This window comes from Coregonus lavaretus, assembly GCF_964263955.1.
Source record: "Coregonus lavaretus genome assembly, chromosome: 6".
Classification (NCBI taxonomy): domain Eukaryota; kingdom Metazoa; phylum Chordata; class Actinopteri; order Salmoniformes; family Salmonidae; genus Coregonus; species Coregonus lavaretus.
This window is the reverse complement of record NC_139993.1, coordinates 6341259-6367783: the sequence shown is the minus strand read 5'-3', so window position 1 is coordinate 6367783 and position 26525 is coordinate 6341259. Positions and strand designations below refer to the sequence as shown.

The 26525-nt window shown below is 43.3% G+C and overlaps 1 protein-coding gene across 3 annotated transcripts; it reads right to left on the bottom strand.

The window, feature by feature from the left end:
* Positions 1–19: 19 nt before the first annotated feature.
* Positions 20–18356, bottom strand: LOC311131397 (centrosomal protein of 95 kDa-like). 3 transcript variants are annotated; one of them, XM_084164357.1, is made up of 21 exons: positions 18035–18356; positions 15216–15344; positions 14769–14876; positions 13866–13979; positions 10854–10971; positions 9840–9961; positions 6987–7201; positions 5597–5663; positions 5366–5433; positions 4968–5158; positions 4458–4590; positions 4022–4139; positions 3525–3721; positions 3314–3403; positions 2938–3091; positions 2462–2640; positions 2121–2195; positions 1823–1975; positions 1352–1498; positions 1099–1170; positions 20–916 (listed from the first exon to the last, which is right to left on the bottom strand). In XM_084164357.1, the coding sequence occupies exons 1-21, from the start codon at positions 18057–18059 to the stop codon at positions 740–742; spliced, it is 2652 nt and encodes an 883-aa protein (XP_084020483.1). In that variant the 5' UTR covers positions 18060–18356; the 3' UTR covers positions 20–739. The 3 variants fall into 3 exon arrangements, with proteins under 3 accessions (XP_084020483.1, XP_084020484.1, XP_084020485.1); XM_084164358.1 differs by having other exon boundaries at positions 4458–4587; positions 18035–18148; XM_084164359.1 differs by having other exon boundaries at positions 4458–4584; positions 18035–18148.
* Positions 18357–26525: the final 8169 nt, after the last annotated feature.

Sequence of the window (26525 nt, the reverse complement as noted above, 5' to 3'; positions counted from 1 at the left end):
AAAACGACATGATCAAATTTGTAGGCCACCCATTGGGTGTGTTTTCTGGAGTTTAATTAAATGTATTCAGTGCGTGCAATGGAACCACGCTCGCAAACCTCCTTATGCACCTCCATAAACAAGTCTGAATACCAACTACTGAGAAGTGCATAGGAAAGGCATACATTTCCTGAGTCTGAATCAGCCCCATACAGCCTGTTCCTTATGCTACCTGGCCTTGTCAACTCAGGATGTCTTAACAGTCGGATTTGTTTATTAGTATGTATGGTCGTTTACTGGCAAAGGGAACTTTTACAGAATTCTGATTATCAGCGCTCTCTGGTGTTCAAAAAGCGTAACAGGTTAGTTAAATAACCTAGAAACTGGACTAATAGGTCATTTACAGTACAATCAAATAAATAATCCATCAACATTGTTAAAAACGCTACGGAAGACAAATCCAGCATACAGTTAAAAGGAATAGGGAAAACAATGGAATCAGAAAACCTTGTCCTGGCAAGACATTCTCATAATTAGTGTTGCATGCAATTTTCACAATGGTCCCATTTGGCTGTGGAACTACATCAAAATGCACAGTGAGGGAGTCATTTCTTAAAATATTCTTAAATAATGAAGTATTTAAAACAATCGAAGAGTAGGACTCAGATCCGTGGGTTTTAGAGACTTTAGAGAGTTTGTTTTTAGCAGCCGAAGGAAAGTTAGCGGTAGGTAGCTACAGATTGCTAGCTCGTTAGCGGGGTCAGTGCAGACAGCTGGTGTTGTACTGGAAGGAAGCCATCTGCACGCGACCCCGTAACCTTTGGACCTCCAGGTCGTGGAAGTAGTCGTCGTCGTCGTTCTGGACGATAATCTTCTGCAGCTCACCTATCTCCCTCTCCATCTTGGAGCGCAGCTCTCGCTTCATCTTTTGAAGGGCCTGCAGAGAAACGCTTTAATATCCTGACCTAATACTATAGGATGTATGCAGTGCTCCAATGCTGAAGCCTGAATAAGTTCACCTGTCAAGTATGAGCATTCATCCCAATCTCCCCAAAATGTACAGACTCAATAAAGTACAGGTATATGTAGTAAATTATGTGTACATTAGCATGCATTCACCTTTTCTTGGGCATTCTTCCGTACTTGGATATCCCGTCTCTCTATAGCGAGAGTTTCAGCCAACAATGAAAACTGAAAGAGTGCAGAACAGCATGGAATTAGCTTTCAGCTGTCCCGTTCTTTCCCATCAGTGCAGATAGAGGAACAGAGACAAGATTAGGAAGCCGTTTCTTGGGTTTACTCTCCCACTACATCTGTATAGTATTTGTGTGTGTTGATATGAAAGAGGGTCGTGTGTGTGTGTTGCTCCTACCTGGTCCTTGTAATAGTTCTCCATAGACTGGATCTGCTCTCTGTGTTTTTTCTGGTGCTCCTGGCGCTGCTCCTTGGCGTAGGCCCTCTGCTCTCGGAGACGAGCCTTCTGTACCTCCAAGCCCTCCTCAAACACCTGCTTAAACATCTGGAACACAACACACACACACACACTGTTATACAACAGTTTCATAACCCCTATACAACCATCATGCAACCACTAAACAACCAATCATATCATTACATAGGTTTGTATAGTCATTGTGTTCATGACCGGTTTACTTTACAATAGAGCTAAATACATAACAATTGTGTCAAAAATCCTTCCATCAAAAAATAAATGGATGGAAAATGCAATGGAAAGTACAGCCTTACAAGACCGTACAGTGTTTGAAGCGTTGAAACATGAAATTCTAGGAGCATCTAAACCGTGTTGGGTATTGAGGTTTAGCGTGGCGTCGCTCTGACTGACCCTCTCCTCTTTCGTGCGGGCCCTCATCATGCGGGCGCGGAGCTGGACGTGGTAGTCACTGTGGTACTTCTTGGCCCGGGCAATCTGCTGCCTCTGCTCCTTCAGACGGTTCTGAGTCGACTTCTGTTGCTGGATACGCTCCTTAAAATCCCTCTGGAGGGGGGAGAGGAGCGAGACGGGTCTACAGTTAGAGGGGCTCTTTTTATTATTGCTTTGCGCGTGTTTGTTTGAGAGTGTGTGAGAGACATGAGACTGGTAATGTGTACGCTGAAGCTTGTGCATGTTTTGAGTGGCTCACCAGGCGTCTGTTGTGTTCTTGCTCTTTGCGGATGATCTCCACCAGCAGGTTGTGTCTCCTCTGAGCCTCCTCCACCTGGAGAGAGAACATTGATGAGTTAACATCAATCATCCCTTTGGGAACAGGAGGAGATCGATGTGGCAAAGTTGGAAGGGTGAACCCTGGTCTCTGGGGTCATGATGGGGTCACCGCTCAATCACAGGCTCCGCACTTAGACATCTGTTTTAACATTACAGACAGGTAGGAGACTTGCAGAGATCCATCTGGCAAGCAGAGCTAAGCTAAAACCTCCCATCTCTCCCTGTGGTTTATATGGTGATAGTGTGTTTTAGCGCCCCCACCTGGCTGCTGAGTTTAGTGCGTGGCCCCTGTCTCTGGTTGTCCAGGGAGAGGGAGGCGTTGAGGCGGTCCACCTGGCCCAGCTGCTGCTGCCACATCCTGCCCAGGGCGTGGGGCGAGAGGTGCAGGTGGGGGAACTCCTCCAGGAGCAGGGGCAGCAGGTCGTTGTCCTTCACCTTCACTGGAAAAGGGGGAGAGACAGAGAGAGAAGCACAAACGGTTCATATAAAGGGACAAATCTATACCGTGTACTTAGACTACTGCGCACATCCATATCAAGCTCCTCCTAAGGCATAGGTAGATCTGAAAGGATTGAATAGATAGCCAAGTAGGCATCCTCCATTTTAGTTTCACCGAGGCCAATACTGCATTTTCAGTTCCGGGCAAATGAAGGAGAGGAAGCCACTTTGTACTTAGATTAGATTGAGTTGATACTGTCTCCATCTCACTGGCAGAGACTCCAGCTTGTGGGTCTTACTTGGTGGGGCTCTCCTGGTTTTGTCCTGTCGTCTGCGGCCCGGTGTTGGTTGTCTGGTCCTGGGGGAGCGGTGTTGGGCTGCTGTGGTGTACACTTGGGACGGTTTGGGGGTTCTGGGAACATCTCTCAGTATGGCCTCTCTGTACTCCCTCTCCTACAGGTCACAACCACATATAGAAAGTCAGCTGTAGATAATATTGAGACACTCACAGTCTATCACATGCATATGGACACACACACACAAGACATGATCTGCCGGAGGGATACTGTATACACAGTCACATGGTGTCTAATGCTCACACCTCCCCAGGGCTACAATGAGTAGGTCCGATGCGGTTTACACACATACACACACCACTCTCTCTCTCTCTCTCACCGCCTCCTGTGCTCTGGTTCGTTCCTTGGCCATGGCAGCCCGTTCTCTGTCCTCGTACACTTTCAGTTCCTCCTCATAGGCTTTTTCCAGCTAGAGAGAGATGTGTACCCACCAACTATGTTAGATCGTTCAACTTGTCTCTTAAAAAGGTGACAGTCTTTACACTGAATATGGCGTTGGTTAATGTGATGATATGGCAATTCCCTCTGACCTGGCTGTGTTTCTGTTGGCTCTGTAGATGGCGGAGTTCTCGTCGGCGCGTACGGGCGGCGGTGTGTCTCTGTGTGACCCCTCCACTCACCGCCTCCCTCGTGGCGCCCTCTAGCTGACCTGAAAGGGAACGGCGGGCCCGGGGAGGAGAGGGGGACAGGGAGCGGGTACAGGGGGCTGCAGGGGCTTGCGTCGTACCTGGGAGAAGGGTCAGAGGTTAAAGACAAGGAAATGTTAATCATAGAGTTGGTCAATAATTACTTATTATAATTCTACATTCAGGCTAGTCAACTGTGCTTTTGTTGGAGAAGTGTGGTGCAATCTGTGACCGTACCCACAAAGCATCTCAGAGTAGGAGTGCTGATCTAGGATCTGCCCATACAATCTTATTCATTATGATCTAAAAGGCTAAACTGATCCTAGATCAACACTCCTACTCTGAGATGCTGTATGAATACGGGCCCTGATGTGATTGAAGAGGTGGAGGAGTGTGTGTACCTGTTGGCCTCCTTTGGGGCCTGTGACACTCCATGACACTGTCACTGTGGTGGGACTGTTTGTCCTCCCCTTTGACCTCATCGGGCTCTCCGCTCTCTCCTAGCGCTCTCTTTAACATCTGAGGAGTGGAAACACACACGTTAAATCTAGATTGACATTGCTGAGATGCGGGGGTGACACAATCCCAGCTCTCGACACCTCCGTTCTTCCCCACACACAATTTACCGGTGCGATTAAATGGTCAGCCGTGGCGCATGCAAAGTGAAATCACGTCGGGTGAGAAGATTCTCCAGGTGAATGGGATTGGAAGGCATTCGACACGTGGTTAGACTGCTCCGAACTCGTCCCGTATCTCCGCAATGTAAATATAGCTGGCCACACACAGTCACTGAACTAACCAGTAAGGTCCACATAAAGACAAGCGTGTACCACTCACCAGGTCCAGCTCCTCTAGCCGTCGGGACAGCTTCTCAGACATGTGGTGCAGCTCCTGTTCTGCCTTCCTGTTCCTCTGTCTACGCCAGGAGAGAGGCTCCCTACAATCTTCCTCATCTAGTACCCTGCTACTGCTGACAGGAGAGAGAGGGAGAGAGAGACAGAGAGGGGGAGAGAGAGACAGAGAGAGGGGAGAGGGGGAGAGAGAGACAGAGAGAGGGGTGGGGAGAGAGAGAGAGAGAGAGAGAGACACAGAGCGAGAGAGACAGAGAGAGAGAGAGAGAGAGACAGAGCGAGAGAGAGAGACAGAGAGAGAGAGAGAGAGAGAGAGAGAGAGAGAGAGAGGGGCAAAAGGTAGAAAGAGAGATAGGAAGAGTAGAGACAGAAAAAGAGGTAGGCAGGGAGGTGAATGTTAGATTGAGTGGCAGTGTAGGACTTCTGTGTGTAACTAACTTATATATTGCTTTTTTCGCTATGCTATTCTAACAACCTCCCATTTTGTTGTACTTACCTGAGGCCCGTCCGCCCCCTGTGAGCCCGGCTGTCCTGCTGCGTGAAGGTCTCTTCCTCAACTTCTTCCTCCTCCTCGTCGTCTTCCTCAGTGTCCAGTGGTGCCCTGTCCTCAAGCTCATCCTGCAGGGTGAGGAAATGAATGTCTGGCTGTGTCCGGAATAGAACCCTCCTGGACCCCACACTGGTAGGCTATAGAGAGAGACATTTGTGACAAATTAAACAATTTAGTCATGAATTAGCTGTAAATTGAACATGAATTGGACATAAACTGGACATGCATTAGCAAATAATTAGATTTGAATTAGGCATGAGGTAGACTTCAATTATTGAATTAGCCCTAATTTGAAGCATTGTAACTACAACAGTCTAGAGGGCGAGCGGTTCGTCATGCCTTACCTCCGGCTGCTCCTTGGCCTCCTCTAGCCTGGCCTTGGTTTGACTGGACACAGACTTCTCACTCTCGACTACAAATGAAAAGAATGGAGGGGTAAGAGGTTGAATAAGTCAAATTGATACATGGTTTGAGGTGCTACACATTTATTTCTGATGCATTGAACTGTGTGCAAAAATACTTTAGTTCAATGGCTACAGACGTGCTATTCAGAGCAGTCCGTTCTGTCTACTCACCGGGTGAGTGGTGCAGGGCTGACGAGCGCAATCCATTGGTAACTGCGTCAGCCACTGGCCTTGGGGACTGAGAGAAAGAGCAGGTTATTCATTACTAAGAGAAAAGGGGACAGAGACAAAGGAGTGGATGCATTTCCACTCAATGGGGGAGGAAGAGTCTCAGTGGCTAGCTAGCGGATGCTAACGAAATATCACACAAAAGATGCATGGCATTAACTACCGCTACCAGGAAATGACTGAGGGTCAATATAAAGCATTGAAATACCAGTGTCACAGGAGGCAGGTAGTCTAGCGGTTAAGAGCGTTAGGCCAGTAACCCAAAGGTCGCTGGTTCGAATCCCCAATCTGTCAATGTGCCCTTGAGAAAGGCACTTAATCCTATTGCGCCTGTAAATCTGCTAAATGACTCAAATGTAAAACAATGCTAAGTAGATACAGTAGTAAAGTAGTGGTAGTACACTGCCTTATCATTGGAGTGAATTAGAAGGAGAAAGAGAAAGAAAGTAAGAATAGCAGTAGTGTGCAGGTCAATTGGGGTAAATACTGTATTTTGTTTCATCCATACCACAGCTCTTTTCCATCACCCATAATGTGACTTCATGGGTTATATAGATATATATATATATATATATATATATATCCTGACTGGGCCTACATCTTTGGTTGCGTCACTGGTCTGTTCCACTGATGCCGTCTTTCCTCCCAGTGGAGAGACTAGAAGGTGGAAACATTACATTCCTTCTAGGGTAGAAAGGGAATGCCTTGTGTTGGTGGTGACATATGGCCCTGGGTCATATTGTAAATGGCATGTGAATGTAGAACTGTTTCTCAGTCAACTCATCGACCAGTGGCAGAGCTAGCCAAGTTTGTTGAGGTATGCCAGGCAGAGCATACATAGACCATAAAGGTCTCTCCAACTCTAGATCCACCAATGTCGAATTTCTTCAGACCGAGCGAGCCCCAGTTTGTAATGGAATAAAAAGTGGAAAGTATTTGCCCCTGTTAGCGTGTCTGGACTTGCCAGAGGCATGCAGGTGGGATGTGACGTCATTCCCAGGTTAGGAGTGTTGTCGCCCATAAACAGAGAGGAGGAACGCGTTGGAAAAATGACTCCTGTGATGCGTCTCGTGGCCATTTTGGATGAGTCGGCATGAGTCAGCAACAGCTCATCCTTTTTCAGAGATAGAAGGAAGCTACAGTTCTGTAAACTGTACTTGGCTGAGGTCACTTCAGAATGTGTTTCAGATCACAGTAGTTTGCTGAGACCTTTGAAACACTGATTAAAAACGTGTCTTGGGAAAGTTGATACTGTATTACAAAGCAATAAACAAAAGAGTGTAGCGTAATTTGAATAGATTCAGCATGGATATATTTAACTAGATGGACATACCTCCGAGGTGCCAGCGGGTGCCTCCTGCTCCACTGCGGACCCGCTGCCGAGACCGTTGGCTGGGGGAGACTGGCTACCCGAGTGGGGAGCTCTGTCCGGCCTGTGGGGGGTGGTCTGGTAGGGGGGCTGCAGGGGGATGGCCGAGCGCAGGGGCTCCCTCAGTAAAGTGGCCTGGATGCCTGGGGTTCCCGGGGGGCCCGTGGAAGAGGCGTCCACTGTTAGGGAGAGGTAACATAGGTAGCAGTTAGAGCTATAGATTTTGTAGGCAATGTATTGTAGGAGTATGTGTACATTTCATGATTATCAGATGTTATGGCTGTTCATGGCATCTGTTATATTATTGTTATTATAGTGTTATGCAGGCTGTATGACCAAGGGTTCAAGAAAAATATTATTTTTGTTTCTATACAATCAGATTTGCCTCTAACTGGTTCACTGTTCTCAGTGGTGTAAAGTACTTAAGTAAAAATACTTGAAAGTACTACTTAAGTAGTTTTTTGGGGTATCTGTACTTTACTATTTTATATTTTTGACAACATTTACTTTACTACATTCCTAAAGAAAATTGTACTTTTTACCCCATACATTTTCCCTGACACCCAAAAGTACTCGTTACATTTTGAATACTTAGCATGACATGAAAATGGCCCAATTCACACACTTATCAAGAGAACATCCATGGTCATCCCTACTGCCTCGGATCTGGCCGACTCACTAAACACATGCTTTGTTTGTAAATTATGTCTGAGTGTTGGAGCGTGCCCCTAGCTATCCGTAAATTAAAAAAATTAATAATAATTGCATGGTTTGCTTAATATAAAGGAATTTGAAATTACTTAAAAAACTTTTGATACTTAAGTATATTTAAAACCAAATACTATTAGACTTTTACTCAAGTAGGATTTTACTGGGTGACTTTCAATTTTACTTGAGTCATTTTCAATTAAGATATCTTTACTTTTACTCAAGTACAACAATTGGGTACTTTTTCCCACCACTGACTGTTCTTTAAGTAGCCTACAGTTCTGAATGATGTTCTCAGATACAGTTCTGTAGTCCTAGCTATCAATGCCTAGCCTTGCCAATGACCCTGGCATTGTCTGGCGAATATACACAAGATCCATACAATGGGGCAAAGACAAGTATACAGGCCATTCATATTCTAACTACCTGTTGAAGACAGTTAATGTAGCGACTCAGGAGAGGGACTTAGTGGAAACTAATGAGAGGATAGGGGCTATTTAAAGGAAAAGGTGACATAATCCTGGTTATTTTTGTAACTTCCACTTGAGGAAAAACGAACCCCCTGACCACATAATAAAATAACATTACGCACTGTCTCCATACACAATTCCATAGGAAAGACGGCAAAAACAACCGGAAAAACTGGATACCTCATCAGCATCATGTGCTGTTTGATAAGCGAAAGGTGGATGAAGTTTGCTGACGACAATGGTGGTAGGACTGATCATCGACGACGATAAGGCAGCCTATAGGGAGGAGGTCAGAGACCTGGCCGTGTGGTTCCAGGAAAACACAACCTCTCCCTCAACGTCAGCAAGACAAAGGAGCTGATGGTGGACTACAGGAAATGGAGCACGTCCTCATCCACATTGACGGGCTGCAGTGGAGCGGGTCGAGAGCTTCAAGTTCCTTGGTGTCCACATCACTAACGAATTAACATGGTCCACACACACCCACAAAGTTGTGAAGTGGGCACGACAGCGCCTCTTCCTCCTCAGGAGGCTGAAAACATTTGGCATGGGCCCTCAGATCCTCAAAAAGTTATAGAGCTGCACCATTGAGAGCATCTTGACTGGCTGCATCACCGCTTGATACGGCAACTGCAAGGCATCCGACTGCAAGGCGCTACAGAGGGTGGTGAGTACAGCCCAGTACATCACTGGGGCCAAGCTCCCTTCCATCCAGGACCTCTATACCAGGCGGTGTCAGAAGAAGGCTGAAAAAAATTGTCAAAGACTCCAGCCACCCAAGCCATTGACTGTTCTCTCTGCTACTGCATGGCAAGCGGTACCAACAGGACCCTGAACAGCTTCTACCCCCAAGCCATACGACTGCTAAATAGCTAATTAAATGTCTACCCGGACTACCTGCATTGACCCTTATTTACACCAACTCTCTTGCACCGACTCTATGCACACACACTGGACTTAACCCACACATACGTAACCCAACACACACATAACACGCGCACACATGCATACTGACACCACACACACAACACATACGTTGCTGCTACTGTCTTATCTATCCTATTGCCTATTCACTTCCTATACGTACATAGCTACATTAATTAGCTACATAACTACATAGCTAGCTCAATTAGCTATCTCAATTAGGGGCGGCAGGTAGCCTAGCAGTCAAGAGCGTTGGGCCAGTAACCAAAAGGTCGCTGGTTCGAATCCCCAAGCGGACTAGGGAAAAAATCTGTTGATTTACCCTTGAGCAAGGCACTTAACCCTAATTGCTCCTGTAAGTCGCTCTGGATAAGGGCATCTGCTAAATGACTAAAATGTAATGTAAATGTAATTACTTCGTACCCCAACACATCAACTCGGTACAGGTACCATGTTATTTTTACTCGCTATTGTTATTCACTGTGTATTTATTCCTTGTGTTACTATTTCTATTTTTATCTTTAACTTTACATTGTTGGAAAAGGACCCGTAAGTAAGCATTTCACTGTTACTCTACACCGGTTGTGTATGAAGCATGTGACAAATAAAATGTGATTTGATGAGTCCAAATGGAAATAGAGAAAGACAGAGGAAAGTTTTTCATTTTTTAGCATTCTATGTCATGGGCCAGGAACAAGGTTTTGGTCCCGCCTACCTTCTTGTTTGGCCGTGAATGTGCGGGCGGAGTCTCCCAGCCGGATAAGCTCATTGGTCGAGCCCGTCTCCTCCGCATTCCAAGAGTGGAGGGAATGTTTGCTGCTAGACTGGACTGCAGAACTGGAAGATAAAAGAAACGTTACAGAAACGATACAGATGTATCACTATCAAAGTAAATCAAAGAAAATACCACCCAAACAGTTAAATGGACTTAAAGGTGCATCAGTGTGTCTGGTTTGTGTGATACCAGTCCAAGTTAGAGAATTACAACGTGCACGTATTCAAAACAGTCCATTGTGTTTCCAGGTTTAGGAACAGAGGTTTACGTCACCCACAATGACTCATTCAGCTTTGTTGACTTTCCAGCCAGCCTTTCTGTGCGACAGCCATCGGAACAGGCTGTGTATACATATATTTACATTTACATTTTAGTCATTTAGCAGACGCTCTTATCCAGAGCGACTTACAGGAGCAATTAGGGTTAAGTGCCTTGCTTAAGGGCACATCGACAGATTTTTCACCTAGTCAGCTTGGGGATTAGAACCAGCGACCTTTCGGTTACTGGCACAACGCTCTTACCCACTAAGCTACCTGCCGCCCCGGTTAGTGATGCTACAGATGTTTGTGTTCCGTGTCCAACCTTAGAATTCGCAGTTACTGTTGACATTTGTGTTGTGTGGTACTGCCTGACTGGCTGTTGTGTCAATAGGATGTACCGACTTGCCCTGCACAATGATGACATTGCTAGTTGCTAGAGCTTGGCGTTTGCAATGCCAGGGTAGTGAGTTCAATTCCCATACGTAAAATGTATGCATGCATGCATGACTGTAAGTCGCTTTGGATAAAAGTGTGTGCTAAATAGCATATATAAGTGTCTTGTCTCATGATGTAGTGTCTTTGGTTGTATCAACAGAACTGGAACTCTGCTTGAACACGGAACTGAATCTGAAACCATGGAAATGTACATAGAACCTGTAGTGTGGAATATCTAGTTGTTGATTGAAACACTCACTGCACACTAGAATACTGGGAGGCTCTCTCCATTATGGCCTCTTGTTCCTCTGTCTGGTGGACCACTGGCCCTGTAGGGAGGGGGGCATCCTCCACGGGACCATCGTTTGGTTCTTTGTCTGGAGGGGGGAAAGGGGGAGGATTGAAGGAGGGAGGAGAGAGAGAGAGATGGGTGACTACAACATGACGGTGACAGGCTCCTGCTGTGATGCAATGAGGAAACAAACAAGCTCCCAGTTGACTTTCAGACCACCAATCAGTCCGTAAATATACAAATATTTTTGTCACATTAACACACTCAGTTAGAGTAGTAGAATAAGCACTGGACATACTTATCCATAGACATTGGATCTCATAGATACACAAATGATACTACCATTTCCAAAAGCAGAAGTGAAACAAGCAAATGTTCTTGCCATGTCATTGTGAAAGTGCATCGAAGAGTTCATCGAGTATGACAGTAACATTATCTGTAGTGACTCATGCATAGTTTATCCCAGTAATCCGAAATATCAAGAGGTTTAAACTAGAGGCCGTCCGATATGTTATTCTGGTTCCGATACCGGTTTCGATTTTTTGGGGGGACGAAACTTACTGATACCGATATATCTGCCGATATACTGTTTTATGCCGGGAAAATTTAAAAGTGTAATTTTCCCACACCGAATTCGCATAAATTGCTATCCAAATGGTCCAATAAATATGGTTCAAATGTTGATTTCTTACATTGTGAAATTAAGGTGAGCATGAGAGTCCCTTTTTTCATCCTATATATTGAATATCAGTTATCGGTGGAATTATCAGCCAATACCAATATACAGTGGGGGAAAAAAGTATTTAGTCAGCCACCAATTGTGCAAGTTCTCCCACTTAAAAAGATGAGAGAGGCCTGTAATTTTCATCATAGGTACACGTCAACTATGACAGACAAATTGAGAATTTTTTTTCCAGAAAACCACATTGTAGGATTTTTTATGAATTTATTTGCAAATTATGGTGGAAAATAAGTATTTGGTCACCTATTAACAAGCAAGATTTCTGGCTCTCACAGACCTGTAACTTCTTCTTTAAGAGGCTCCTCTGTCCTCCACTCGTTACCTGTATTAATGGCACCTGTTTGAACTTGTTATCAGTATAAAAGACACCTGTCCACAACCTCAAACAGTCACACTCCAAACTCCACTATGGCCAAGACCAAAGAGCTGTCAAAGGACACCAAAAACAAAATTGTAGACCTGCACCAGGCTGGGAAGACTGAATCTGCAATAGGTAAGCAGCTTGGTTTGAAGAAATCAACTGTGGGAGCAATTATTAGGAAATGGAAGACATACAAGACCACTGATAATCTCCCTCGATCTGGGGCTCCACGCAAGATCTCACCCCGTGGGGTCAAAATGATCACAAGAACGGTGAGCAAAAATCCCAGAACCACACGGGGGGACCTAGTGAATGACCTGCAGAGAGCTGGGACCAAAGTAACAAAGCCTACCATCAGTAACACACTACGCCGCCAGGGACTCAAATCCTGCAGTGCCAGACGTGTCCCCCTGCTTAAGCCAGTACATGTCCAGGCCCGTCTGAAGTTTGCTAGAGTCCATTTGGATGATCCAGAAGAGGATTGGGAGAATGTCATATGGTCAGATGAAACCAAAATAGAACTTTTTGGTAAAAACTCAACTTGTCGTGTTTGGAGGATAAAGAATGCTGAGTTGCATCCAAAGAACACCATACCTACTGTGAAGCATGGGGGTGGAAACATCATGCTTTGGGGCTGTTTTTCTGCAAAGGGACCAGGACGACTGATCCGTGTAAAGGAAAGAATGAATGGGGCCATGTATTGTAGATGAAACGTGGCTGGGTCTTTCAGCATGACAATGATCCCAAACACACCGCCCGGGCAACAAAGGAGTAGCTTCGTAAGAAGCATTTCAAGGTCCTGGAGTGGCCTAGCCAGTCTCCAGATCTCAACCCCATAGAAAATCTTTGGAGGGAGTTGAAAGTCTGTGTTGCCCAGCGACAGCCCCAAAACATCACTGCTCTAGAGGAGATCTGCATGGAGGAATGGGCCAAAATACCAGCAACAGTGTGTGAAAACCTTGAAGACTTACAGAAAACGTTTGACCTGTGTCATTGCCAACAAAGGGTATATAACAAAAGTATTGAGAAACTTTTGTTATTGACCAAATACTTATTTTCCACCATAATTTGCAAATAAATTCATTAAAAATCCTACAATGTGATTTTCTGGATTTTTTTTCCTCATTTTGTCTGTCATAGTTGACGTGTAGCTATGATGAAAATTACAGGCCTCTCTCATCTTTTTAAGTGGGAGAACTTGCACAATTGGTGGCTGACTAAATACTTTTTTTCCCCCACTGTAGCTGTAATAGGCCAATATCGGTCGATAATATTGGTGAACCGCGTTCTGTAGCATCACAGACAAACACACACAGCTCCTTTTAGATTTACATCAAGTCGCCAACCCCATCAATTTTGATAAACCAGCCTTTTTCATCAGGGCCTTCTTTCAGTGCATGTCATTTTCATTTCCAGAGCAGATAGTCGGTCATTAAAAGTCTAATTGGTGTTTTGCGATGGGAGAGAGGGCCAGCAGACCAGCATTCCACCATAGACGGACACAAAGGCATGCGGAGTGCTGCCAATTGAATGGGCCAACCGCTTCCCAGTAATCCCAGCGCCAGCCGCCTCTAAACCGGGTTTATAAAGGCCACTATGTCCACTTGATATGTGTGGGTGATCTCACCCAAACAGGGTTGTGTGTCTCACTCAGTGACACAGATAAAGCTTGAGGGAGATGGGGTGATATCAGATCAGGAAGAACGAGGCTTCAAGAAGGAGACAGTGCTTTAACATCCTCTTCTTCTTTAAAGCTGTAGATTTAGGTATGTTTCCAGGCAGGTCTTCTGACCTCAATAGGACTTACTGGTTAAATAAAGACCTAAATACAACAGTTGAGAGGGTAATGGAGTAGAATAAGAAGTATTTTGTCTACCTCCATTTTGCGACTCCTCTTCACTGATCTGCTCGGTGAGGTACTCAAGCAGCCCGTCAAAGATCTCCAACAGGTTCTTGATGGACTCCTTGTCCCCTCGTACAATGTTCTCACCTAGAGCCGGGGGTAAAACCCATTAGGACAAGAGATGAATCAGTGGAACTATAATCAACACCACATTGTTGTCCTTTTAATAGAACCAACCAGTCTGCATCTTGTTACAGTGAATTTCCCAAAACAAATAGGGTTGCGTTAGCTCTGAACAAGGCTGTGCTTTGGAATTCAAACAGCAATTTAGCCACAGACCCTCTAGTTGTAGCTAAATAGATCACTTGATTTTCTTTCAGCATTCATCATCTGTTCTCTCCGCTACCGCACAGCAAGCGGTACCGATGCACCAAGTCTGGAAACAACAGGACCCTGAACAGCTTCTACCCCCATGCCATAAGACTGCTAAATAGTTAGTCCGGGTAGCTGTTGGTTAACTATTTAGCTATCTGCATTGACCCTTTTTGCACTAACTCTTTTGACTCATCACATACACTGCTGTTACTGTTTTATCTATCCAGTTGCCAAGTCACTTTATCCCTACCTATATGTACATATCTACCTCAATTACCTCGTACCCCGGCACAACTACTCGGTACTGGTACCCCATTTATATAGCCAAGTTATCATTACTCATTGTGTATTTATTCTTCATTATTTTTCTATTATTTCTCTCTCTCTGCATTGTTGGGAAGTAAGCATTTCACTGTTAGTCCACACCTGTTTACGAAGCATGTGACAAATAACATTTGATTTGATCAGATGATGAACGACTGAATACCTAGGGAATAGAGTAGCAGTTACTAGTTCATTAACTAGTGAATACTGAGTAAAGGCAGTGTAAGAGCTGCTCACCTGTGATGTGTGAAAGGCTGATCTGAAGGTAATCCAGAGCCAGGGAGTCGATCACAGATTGGATGTTGTGGACATCATCCTCCTGACTGCCCGGGGCGGCGATGTAGTCTACACACACACACACACACACACACGGGTCCAAATCACAGCCTCTTGTGCACTTTGGCCACTTACTAATGATCACTTCAGTACACACAAACGAGCTCATTGACAAACACAGTCTTGTGTTGGCAGGATTGACGATCATAAGAAGCACTGTGTGGCATTCTTGAAATTCTAAGAATACTCTCCTCTAAAGCACTCAGTTCTTGGCCTTAACAGTATGCAGTGCAGCAGCTTTTTTAAAATCACAACATGAACTAACATGGGACAGTTGAGATGTCTCAAAAAACACATATTGCTCTTTTGGGGGGCATGTTTATTGTGTCATGTTTGGTGTAAACTTACCTGGGACTTTCTCCCCCAAGATGGCCTCATACAAGGCGACAAAAACATTGGCATTACAGTCCGTCACCTTCCTCAGTCTCAGGTTAATGTGACACTTGCTAAGGATATCATTCGCCACGTCCACCCAATCTGTAAAAAGGGACATCACACACTAAATGTAGACCTTGAATTTATTAATAAAATGCATCGTGTAGATCATACTTCTCAGAGCAGTTATGAACTAGGCTACGTTAAAACTAAAAGTGGCAGTAATAAAGCCTCTCCTGAAAAAGCCAAACCTTGCCCGGGAAAAACTACCGGCCTATATCGAATCTCGCATTCCTCTCAAAAAACCTCACTGCCTTCCCGAAGCCAAATAACGTATACAAACGCTCCATTCTGGTTGTAGACCCCATCATAGTACTGAGACTGCACCCGTGAAGGTGGTAAATTCACTTTTAATGGCTTCAGACCAAGTATCTGTCCTCTTGCTCCTAGACCGTAGTGCCGCTTTGACACCATCGATCACCACATTATTTTGGAGATATTGGAAACCCTAATTGGTCTACACGGACAAGTTTGTGCCTGGTTTAGATCTGATCTGTTGGAAAGATATCAGTTCGTCTCTGTGGATGGTTTGTCCTCTGACAAATCAATGGTACGTTTCGGTGTTCCTCAAGGTTCCGTTTTAGGACCACTATTGTTTTCACTATATATTCTACCTCTTGGTGATGTCATTCGGAAACACAATGTCAACTTTCACTGCTATGCGGACGACACACAGCTAGCTGTACATTTCAATGAAACATGGTAAAGCCCCAAAATTGCCTACCCTGGAAGCCTGTGTTTCAGACATAAGGAAGTCGATGGCAGCAAATGTTTTACTTTTAAACTTGGACAAAACAGAGATGCTAGTTCTAGGTCCCAAGAAACAAAGAGATCTGCTGTTTGATTTTACTATTAATATTGATGGTTGTACAGTGGTCTCAAATAAAACTGAAGGACCTTTGTGTTACTCTGGACACCGATCTCTATTTTGACGAACATGTCAAGAATATTTAAAGGGCAGCTTTTTTCCATCTTCGTAACATTGCAAAAATCTGAAACTTTTTGTCCAAAAATGATGCAAAGAAAGCTAATCCATGCTTTTGTCACTTCCAGCTTAGACTACTGCAACGCTCTACTCTCCGGCTAACCGGATAAAGCACAAAATAAACTTCAGTTAGTGTTAAATACAGACTAGAACCCACAAATGTGATCATATTACTCCAGTTCTAGCCTCTCTACACTGGCTTCCTGTTAAGACTAGGTCTGATTTCAAGGTTTTACTGCTAACCTACAAAGCATTACATGGACTTGCTACATGGACTTGCTCGTACCTACGGTCAAAAGACACAGACCTTCTTATTGTCCCTAGAATTTCTAAGCAAACAGCTGGAGGCAGGGCTTTCTCCTACAGAGCTCAATTTTTATGGAATGGTCTGCCTATCCATGTGAGAGACGCAGACTCGGTCTAGACCTTTAAATCTTTAGTGAAGAATCATCTCTTCAGTAGGTCCTATTATTGAGTGTCCTGCCTGGTGTCCCCTGACCCCCCGTCTCAGCCTCCATGCTGCAATAGTCTAGGTGCTAGGGTTAGTTTGTCCTGTCTGGTGAAATTCTCCTGTCTTATCTGGTGTCCTGTGTGAATTTAAGTAATCTCCCATCTCTCCCTCCCGGAAGACCTGAGCCCTAGGACCATGCCTCAGGACTACCTGGCCTGACAACTCCTGGCTGTCCCCGTCCCCAGTCCACCTGGTCATGCTGCTGCTCCAGTTTCAACTGTTCTGGCTGCGGCTATGGAACCCTGACCTGTTCACTTGACATGCTACCTTGTCCCGGACCTGCTGTTTTCGACCCTCACTCTGCCTCTCGCTCTCTCTCTCTCCCTCTCTACCGCACCTGCTGTCTTGACCTCTGAATGCTCGCTTATGAAAAGCAAACTGACATTTATTCCTGAGGTTCTGACCTGTTGCACCCTCTACAACCACTTTGATTATTATTTGACCGGGTTGGTCATTTATGAACGTTTGAACATCTTGTAGAACGATCTGGCCTTAATGGCCGTGCTTCTACATCTGCATTGCTTGCAGTTTGGGGTTTTAGGCTGGGTTTCTGTACAGCACTTTGTGACATCTGCTGATGTAAAAAGGGCTTTATAAATCAATTTGATTGATTGATGTACTCTTATAATCTCCACCTGGCACAGCCAGAAGAGGACTGGCCACCCCTCAGAGCCTGGTTCCTCTCTAGGTTTCTTCCTAGGTTTCTGCCTTTCTAGGGAGTTTTTCCTAGCCACCGTGTTTCTACATCTGCATTGCTTGCTGTTTTAGGCCGAGTTTCTGTATAAGCACTTTGTGACATCTGCTGATGTAAAAAATAACTTTATAAATAAATGTGATTTGATTCAGTTTGTTGACAAAAATGCACAACAAAACTTATCAGTTGGTGGCAACCATCCCAACATGATTGTTGACATATTGGCGGCATGCGCGGGCAGAAGGCAGGCACAGTATGCTACTAGCTAACTTCACAGTAGTTAAGTTTAGAAATGTTAGCAACACCAACTACAGTGTGGTAAGCCAGCTAATACTAGCGCAAATATCACTAGTTAGCAAACTGGCTATGTATGTTACAGTAGCTAAGTTAGATAGCTAGGTTCACGAAATGTACTGGATAACTCCTTCAATAGCCTACTAGTTATTCTCCTGATTGATATAGTTAGCTACCAAATACAGTAACCACCAAGTTAAGTGCTATTTCTTCTTAGTTAGTTAGTAAATGAACAGTCGTTAGCATACCTCTCTCATCTTCTTGGGTTCCCATTTAGGCATTAGCTAGCCAGCTTACTAGCTGTGTGGTAGTCAGTTGAGCTGGCAACAACGAAGGCGAAGCAGTTGGCAAAAATACTGGCTCCCTTGACCTCTGAAAATAAGAACTAACATAACTAGCTAGTAGCGGTACGTTTTCAAAGTTTCGAGGTTAGTCACTCACTGATTAACCTTCATCAGGAGAACAGAAGTGAAAAGGGCTGCTGGCTGCCAACAAGAAAGTAATCGACATTTAAAATGCAAGTGTTTTCTGATTGGGTGGTAAACGGTTTCTACTAGTTACCACAGACACAAAGTCAAAGTTTGATATATTGTATAAATTCATGAAAACTAAAAATAGCTTTTTGGTCTTAATTTAAGGTTGGAGTTGGGCATATGGTTAGCAGTGTGGTTAGGTTTAAAATAACATTTTAAGAAAATACATTGTAGAAATAGGCGGGATTTATGACTTTGTGGCTGTGGTAACTAGTGACGGCCAAGGTAAACTGGCACTTTGTTTCCGGAAGTAGCGTATGAACGTTCAGGAAAATGGGTTCGCTGTCCTCTTTTCTGTTTGTTCTAGTTTGTCCAGTTGACTCTTCAGTTATTTTACAAGATAGCCGAGACAGACATTTAATAAATTAACCATATTTTTTATAAAAATATCACATGTTAGACAGGGTGTTTTTCCGAGTATCTGTCTTAAAGTAGTTCCCAGAGTTTCTAAACCCAGAGGCGCAACGTCGCGAGACTTCCGGGAACGCTTGAGAAACAGACCAATCAGACCAGGACTGGGTTTGGGGTTTGAGAAGTCATTAGCTTTGTTTCTATTAACTTCTACAGGGATTTTTTTGTCGACATTTAGAAAGTTCGCATAAAAAATAGATGCGACAATTGCCTGCTGGTTGCTAAAATTCTAATAGTTCGCCTTATTTCAGTTTGTGACAAAACAAGCAGTCATTGTGTAGAGAATCATTGTACCATCTAAACCAGTTTCCCAACCCTGGTCCTCGAGGGACAAACACACCTAATTCAACTCATTGAGGGCTTGTGGGTTGGTTGAATCAGGTGTGCTTGTCCAGGGTTACAATAAATATGTGGACTCGAGGACCAGGGTTGGGAAACACTGATATAAACTGCTGTGAAATATATTTTCCATAACCAAAAATATTGTGTTTTCAGTTTGTGTACAAAACCGAAAGTAAAAGACTCAAAAACTAAACTTAAGAACGGGAAGCCTAGAAATAGGCACATAGAACAGATATACCGCTTCATAGACTTGCTTTCAATGAGATTGAAATATCTATAACTCACATTTCTATGTGAATTTGGTTGGGTCGCCCAAAAAGTAACATATTGTAGCTTCAACTATCTTGTGTTTATAAAAACAGCTGGACATAATGACACCACACCATAGTGTCAAATAAAAATGTAGTGATTGAAGTGTTTATCTATTTAGGCAACTTGTGCATTAATAAATTGGCAGACAGCCTGTATGCCCTCCCACCTTTCTGTTTAATGTCTCGGGTAGCTGCAAAAGCCTGCATGGATAGAATGTGAGAATTGACTCATATTTGCCATATTCCAATAATTCTCATGTGCCAACATATGCCACGGTCAATGCCATGGTGAAACTTGAACTCCTGTAGATCGGTAATAATTGGATGGTGAAACAGAAAAGCAAGTTGAAGCATTAAGGCATTCCTGAAAGTCAGGACATTTACATTTACATTTAAGTCATTTAGCAGACGCTCTTATCCAGAGCGACTTACAAATAGGTGCATTCACCTTATAGCCAGTGGGATAACCACTTTACAATGTTTTTTTTTTTTTTTTTGGGGGGGGGGGGGGGGTAGAAGGATTACTTTATCCTATCCCAGGTATTCCTTAAAGAGGTGGGGTTTCAAATGTCTCCGGAAGGTGGTGAGTGACTCCGCTGTCCTGGCGTCGTGAGGGAGCTTGTTCCACCATTGGGGTGCCAGAGCAGCGAACAGTTTTGACTGGGCTGAGCGGGAACTATGCTTCCGCAGAGGTAGGGGAGCCAGCAGGCCAGAGGTGGATGAACGCAGTGCCCTCGTTTGGGTGTAGGGACTGATCAGAGCCTGAAGGTACGGAGGTGCCGTTCCCCTCACAGCTCCGTAGGCAAGCACCATGGTCAAAAGGACAATCCTTGTCTCGCAAACAAACAATATTAGTATAGTTTAAAACAATTATTTTGTAAGCATTTAGTAAATGTGAAGTGGAGCTTTAGTTACTTGATGACATCACCTGCCCAGTGACCTTCAAATTATTTGGCAATCATCATTTATTCGAAAAACACTGTTTCCATAATCGTTTGTCGCAATAAAGAAAGTTTGACAAAATAAAAATCCACCCCTGTCTAACAGATAAAAATGTAGATCTTTAGAAAATGTCTCCTATATTTGCAGTTTCCATTACACCTTGCAATTTTTTTGCGTGGGGCAATTTTTTTTTTCTTTTTTCGAATAAACCTGGGTCAATGGAAACCTGCTAATAACAGAAGTGAAAAATGATTCCTTAGTTGTTCATTTTGTCGAAATCTGAAGTCACAACCTAGATTCGAGCCAATGTCTTAAGTAGTTGAACATGTTATTACTCCAACCTCGTGAAATTGACAAACAGACACTTTTTCATTTTCGTTAAAAAAAACAATTGTATATGGAAGGAACGCCTTTTGCACATGCGCAGTCCGTTAGACCCGATGACGTGTTTCTGCGCATGAGCTTAGCTAGCCAAAGTCGCCATGACATCGCCTACAAGTGTGATCTGGGTTTTCTATTAGAGAAGCAGTTTCTGCCTATCTTTATACTATACTGTCTTTGGTATCCATGATCTGGTATCTATCTACCAGTAACCGGTACTGTTGACTGCATTAAAATGAACATTGGTAAAATGTTATTTGAAAATAAGTATTAATTGCAAACGTTGGGGGTGGTCACTCTTTGCTTTTGTACATTTTTGGTTCCAATCAATTTTGGGGGAAATTGTATTGTCGCTTCCTTCAGTAGACTATTGAGTAGAAGCTGTAGCTAATGTAGTGTTCCTGTGTAAACAACCTGTTGCGTCTACTACCTGCACTAATGTTTTAAAATTATTTATAAATTTTCCATGTTGAATAAATATGGGGGATTTATTATTCTCATAATTGATGGGATGACTAACTTAGAAAGAATGCATTCTGGACTGTGCTGATGTGGGTTGTGTCACCTGGCAAGCTGTGATTGATGTGAAGAGCTGTTTTAGGGGTTAAGATAAGATAATAATTTGTGTCTCCAAATACTAGACTATACTGGTTCTTTGTGATTTGTGAACCATCCTTGGACGTAGGAATGGTGTCTAGGGGAGCTGGCTCTTCTCACCATGACAGGTTGTTATGATAAGAACTTATGCCTGGCAACAGGGGTGCGTCAACGGATAGGCTGAGTAAGTCTAAACCACGCTCAGCCTCTACTCTGATTGGCCAGCAGAGAGGTGGGAACTCTCTCTCTGTCAGAGTATTTGAGGAAGAACCTAAAACAATGGATTAGTTCTCTGAGTGCCCTGCGAGGTATTTCAAGGAGCCCGTATATACGAAACATCATATTTACCATTGAAGGTTTTACATTAATTAAAATACTAGTATATCTTAGAAGTCGTGTTGACCTCTTTTGTTCCTTTTACCAGATTTGAATTGACGCAACTTTGACAATTGGTGACTTCCGACGTGATCTGGTAAAGGGACTTCGCTGGGTATTGTCCGGCCCATTTGGTCACCTCTTTCATTGGACGGTGTGTTTCACAAAGAGTCCGGACTACTAAAAAAGGTAAGCAGACACCTATTGTTATATAACTAAAGATCTGCACATTGGCTTTATCCAAATTAATTTTGTGAAACACCTGTCTGATGTAAGTGAACTAAATTATGAAACTATTATGAGTAGATAAGCACAATATTGTGACATGCAAACCTTTGGTGAATGTGATGGTAAACCATGGTACCAGAGAGTATTTGTGCTGCCGGCAAGGTCCTGTGGAATATGGCTAGGTTCAGGAGACAATACTGACATCTATCGGCAAGGTCCGTAATTGCGAGAATACGGCTAAGGTTCGGAGATACAGGGAATAATTGACTTAAGTAATTGCTATCGGCAAGGTTCGTAACTACGTGGATACGGCTAGGTTCGTAGAATTACACCGGCAAGGTCCATGACTTCAAGGATATGGCTGGGTTCGGTAAATTTTAGATAATACTGGTGACTGGCAAGGTCCGTAACTTAGGGTTGCGGCTAGGTTCAGCAGAGTATTTTGAAGAAAATAGAAGCGGCTGTGTGCCCAAATAGATTGTGTGTGGAATGTAAGTGTGTCATTTATGACTGTGTGACATATTTGACTGTGTGATAGGATTATGACTGTGTATTGTGAGTGAGTGCAATAACTGTGTACTATTTTTGCTGTGTGATAACTGTATACTACGTTTAACTGTGTACCATTTTTGGCTGTGAATACAAAGAATATTTTAAAACAGTAAATAATGAGAATTACAATTAGGAAATAAGGTTTAAATTGTGCAAATGTTAACAAAAGACACCCATAGGAGGTACTATAAAAAGTTAGACAGTGCGAGTGTTGTCGTATGCATGAGAGTATGAATGATAAACCTGTATACCTTGATAGAAAACTAATTGGGAATCAAAAGACGTCTGTGGCTGTCCAAACTGTATAATTTGTGAATAACTGTTGGGTTTGTGGTTGCTTAAACCGTATAACCCGTTAATAACAATTGGGAATATGAAGGTAAAATAATGAATAACTAGTATGACTAAACTGAAACGTTTGAACTGATATAATTGAACTGTAACGTTTGATGTATGACATAGCATAATACTGGTTTTAAATAAGTAAATTGAAGTGATATGGTGTGGCGCTTGATTTGATATAACCACCATTGGTTAAATAATTGAAACACTTGGGTTTATTCGTTAGATTTACCATTTGATGTGTGGCGCTTGATTTGATATAACAACCATTGGTTAAATAATTGAAACACTTGGGTTTATTTGTTTTGATTTACCATTTGATGTGTGGCACTGTAAGAATACTGCTTTCAAACAATTAGACTGAAATAATTCGGTTTATCGTTTAAATATAAACGTGCACCAACTTTAACTAATTAGGTGGGAATTATTTGATTTAAATAAATAGACTAAAGTACCTTAATTAACGGCAGAATATTGAAAACACTAAAACAAGAAACACAGCTCCTCAGAGGACACGGAAGGTAGAGTTGCGAGGGGAGGGGCTGGAGAGAGCGAAAGTGTGGCTTTTGGAGCCAGGAAAGACTGGGAGTTGGCTGGGAACGCCACACGGGGTGATTATTTGAGAGGTGCATGTGGGTTTCTGACGAGAGATGTTCTAAACTTGCTCACCCGAACGTAGACGTACGTCATGGGTGAGAAAGTAGAGAATATTTACATTTGCATTTTTGGTAATTTGGCAGACGCTCTTGTCCAGAGCGACTTGCAGGAGCGATTGGGGTTGAGTGCCTTGCTCGAGGGCACATCGGCAGATTTTTCTCCTGGTCGGCTCGGGGATTGGAACCGGCGACCTCTCGGTTGTTGGCGCGGCGCTATTGGTCACTAAGCTGCCTGCCGCCCCATATGAGTTTAAGGTTGTGGCGTTGTTGGATCATGTGATGGTGGAATAAACTGACCATAAGTAATGTTGTTTTAGACGTAATGTATAATATAGTAAAAAGCAAATAGAGGGTTCAATTGAACTAATTATCATGGTAGAGCTAACGTAGTACAGTGAGGGAACTTCATTTTGTATCAGAGGGTAAGATGAGAAATCATTGTAATGGTGCTATTGGTGGAAATCTATTTATCATTTCAAGGCATGGAGTAACAATCTGCATTTATGAGTGTAAATTCCACTGCTGATGTGTTGATTGAATGGGTACAATGGAGTATTTGGTTTGGTAATGTTGAATGGACTATTTGTAGCGTGTTTTGGGGTTAAATAGAAAAACTCACTTATTCAATAGGGAATGGGTGGAGAGAGAGAGAGAGTTTTTACGTGTATTAAAAGTTGCATAAGATAGCTTTAGTAGTATTCTAGATAGGTCTATGAAAATATATTACAAGTACGAATGACATTATTTCCTAAGAAGGAAGATTGTAGGGAAGTTTCCCGTGCCTCCCCCATAATGTAGGAAGGAGCAGGAGAGGGGGAGGAGAGGTGAGAGACAGTACATAGTTCAGATGATAGGAATGTAATTAAGTGTATGCTTATCAACGATATCAAGTATTTGTTTTATTAATTAGGGCCGAATCAGAGAGAACGGTTAAAGAGATTGAATAGCGAACTGAAATGGGTTAGCGGGAAAATACAAAATAGTTGGAAAATTTTAAAACGATAATTTATTTTCGTTACGGGGATGCAAGTATGCATTGGCTGTTGTGCTGGGGGAATAGCGCCAGCCTGTGGTGGGTTCTGGATTTGTTATAAATACATTTATATTTTAAACAAAAGTGATGGAATAGACTACAATTATAACATCAGAAAAAGGGCACAATATAATTCGTAATAGTTATTATAATTATTATTGATAGTTATTGCAGTTATTATCATTGATTCAGTAATGATAAAAGGATAGAGAGAAAGAGGCAGGAAGAGCTAGAGAAAGTAAACACAGAGTTTAAACACAGGGAGTTGAAGAGATTACATTTACATTTTAGTCATTTAGCAGACGCTCTTATCCAGAGCGACGTACAGTTAGTGAATACATTTTTTTTCATACTGGCCCCCCGTGGGAATCGAACCCACAATTAGAAGACTATAATAAGCCAGGGAAGAGAGAGTGGTTAGATGATGAGGAAGGGGATGACTAGTACCCTTTGATAGCCTTGCCGAACCCAAGGGCTGGGGAGGAGCATGCACCAGACACACTGGATGTATATAGGGCGTGGACACAGCGAGATGTAGTGAGAGCTATAGAGGGTGTAGTGCACCCTAAGAGAGTGTTTGAATTGGAAACAATTGAATTGGCTCTGCAGCAAGAACAGAAATCATACCTCACCTTAACAATATTGGGGAAAAATATTAAATTATTGTGTGACACAGGGGCATGTCGAACAGCAATCTGTGTAGCCGACATACCCAAAACAATATATAGAGTGATTATCAGCCCCTGTGACTTTACAACATGAAGATTCAGGGGGAGAGGTATGCATACCTGTACTGGTATCAAGCCTGTGCCCAGTAAATTTACTAGGAAGGGATGCCATGACTCGGTTGAACGTAGCTGTGAAGCCTACGCTGAGGGGTATGAAGGCATATGTCGTAAGGGATAATATGGTATTGAGCGGGGAGGGAAAACCATGCTATTGGTATAGCCAGGATCTGCTAAGAGGGGGACTTACAGACATACCGAAAGCACTAATAGACCTAGGAAATGAGTTAGTGATTGGATCAACTAAGATGACAGTAGGTTACTTACACTGTACAGTATGGTGTAATGAGCACCCAGGCCCTAACCCAGATTATGAGGAAGAAGTGTTAAAAACCACAGAAAAAACAATTGGGTTAAAATGGGTTCACAGAGCCAGAGGCTGTACAGAGAAAGGTGGAGCCCCCATGTTGCTCTAGTGACAGAACATTCAGAGGAATGGTTATCACTAGGTAAATTGATAAAACAGGGGGGAAACATTACTGACTGGCAGAATACACCAAATGGGGATCAGTATAGCCACTCCACTGGGAGATATAGAAGAAAGTTGAATTGGAGAGCAAAAACCCTGCCCGGGGTCCACCTGGAGATAAGTTTTAACGGATGACAGGAAGAGATTCTCTTAACTCAGGAACAGGAGGCTGAGTTAGCAGCAATTCCGTTCAAATTATGGTCACAAGGACCAGCCGATGTAGGACTAATTAAGGGGGTAGCTCCAGTACAAGTGATTCCTCGATCCGATCATAGACCATACCAAAAGCAATACCCTATGAAACCAGAAGCAATAAAAGGGATAACACCTACATTTGAGCATTTACTTAAGGGAGGGGTGATAATTCCTGGAGATGAGGCACAATGCAACTCTCCAGTATTTCCTGTTAAAAAGGCGGCACCTAGCGCCGACTGGAGGATGGTCATGGACTTGCAGGGGGTTAATAGAAATATAATTCCCAGAGCTCCATGTGTACCAGATCCACATACATTGCTGAACCAATTGAAACCAGAGAACTCCTATTTTACAGTAATAGATTTAGCTAATGCTTTCTTTAGTATCCCAGTTCATCCGGATAGTCAGGGGTGGTTTGGCTTTACTTTTCAGGGAAGGAAATTGACTTACGCTAGGATGCCTCAAGGCTACTCGGAAAGTCTTACAATCTTTGCCCAGGCTATAACTAGGAATTTGGGAAAGTTTGAACCTAGGGAAGGAAGCCAAATGTTAGTTTATGTAGATGATATTCTATTGGCTAATCCCAC

Bases quoted from the DNA above. Each gene is read 5' to 3' on its own strand.
- LOC311131397 (XM_084164357.1), bottom strand. From the start codon at position 18,059: ATGGGAACCCAAGAAGATGAGAGAG. The intron at 14,877-15,215 runs GTAAGTTTACAC...GTGTGTGTGTAG, and splicing joins CTTGGGGGAGAAAGTCCCAG to ACTACATCGCCGCCCCGGGC. The intron at 4,591-4,967 runs GTAAGTACAACA...CTCTCCTGTCAG, and splicing joins AGGGGGCGGACGGGCCTCAG to CAGTAGCAGGGTACTAGATG.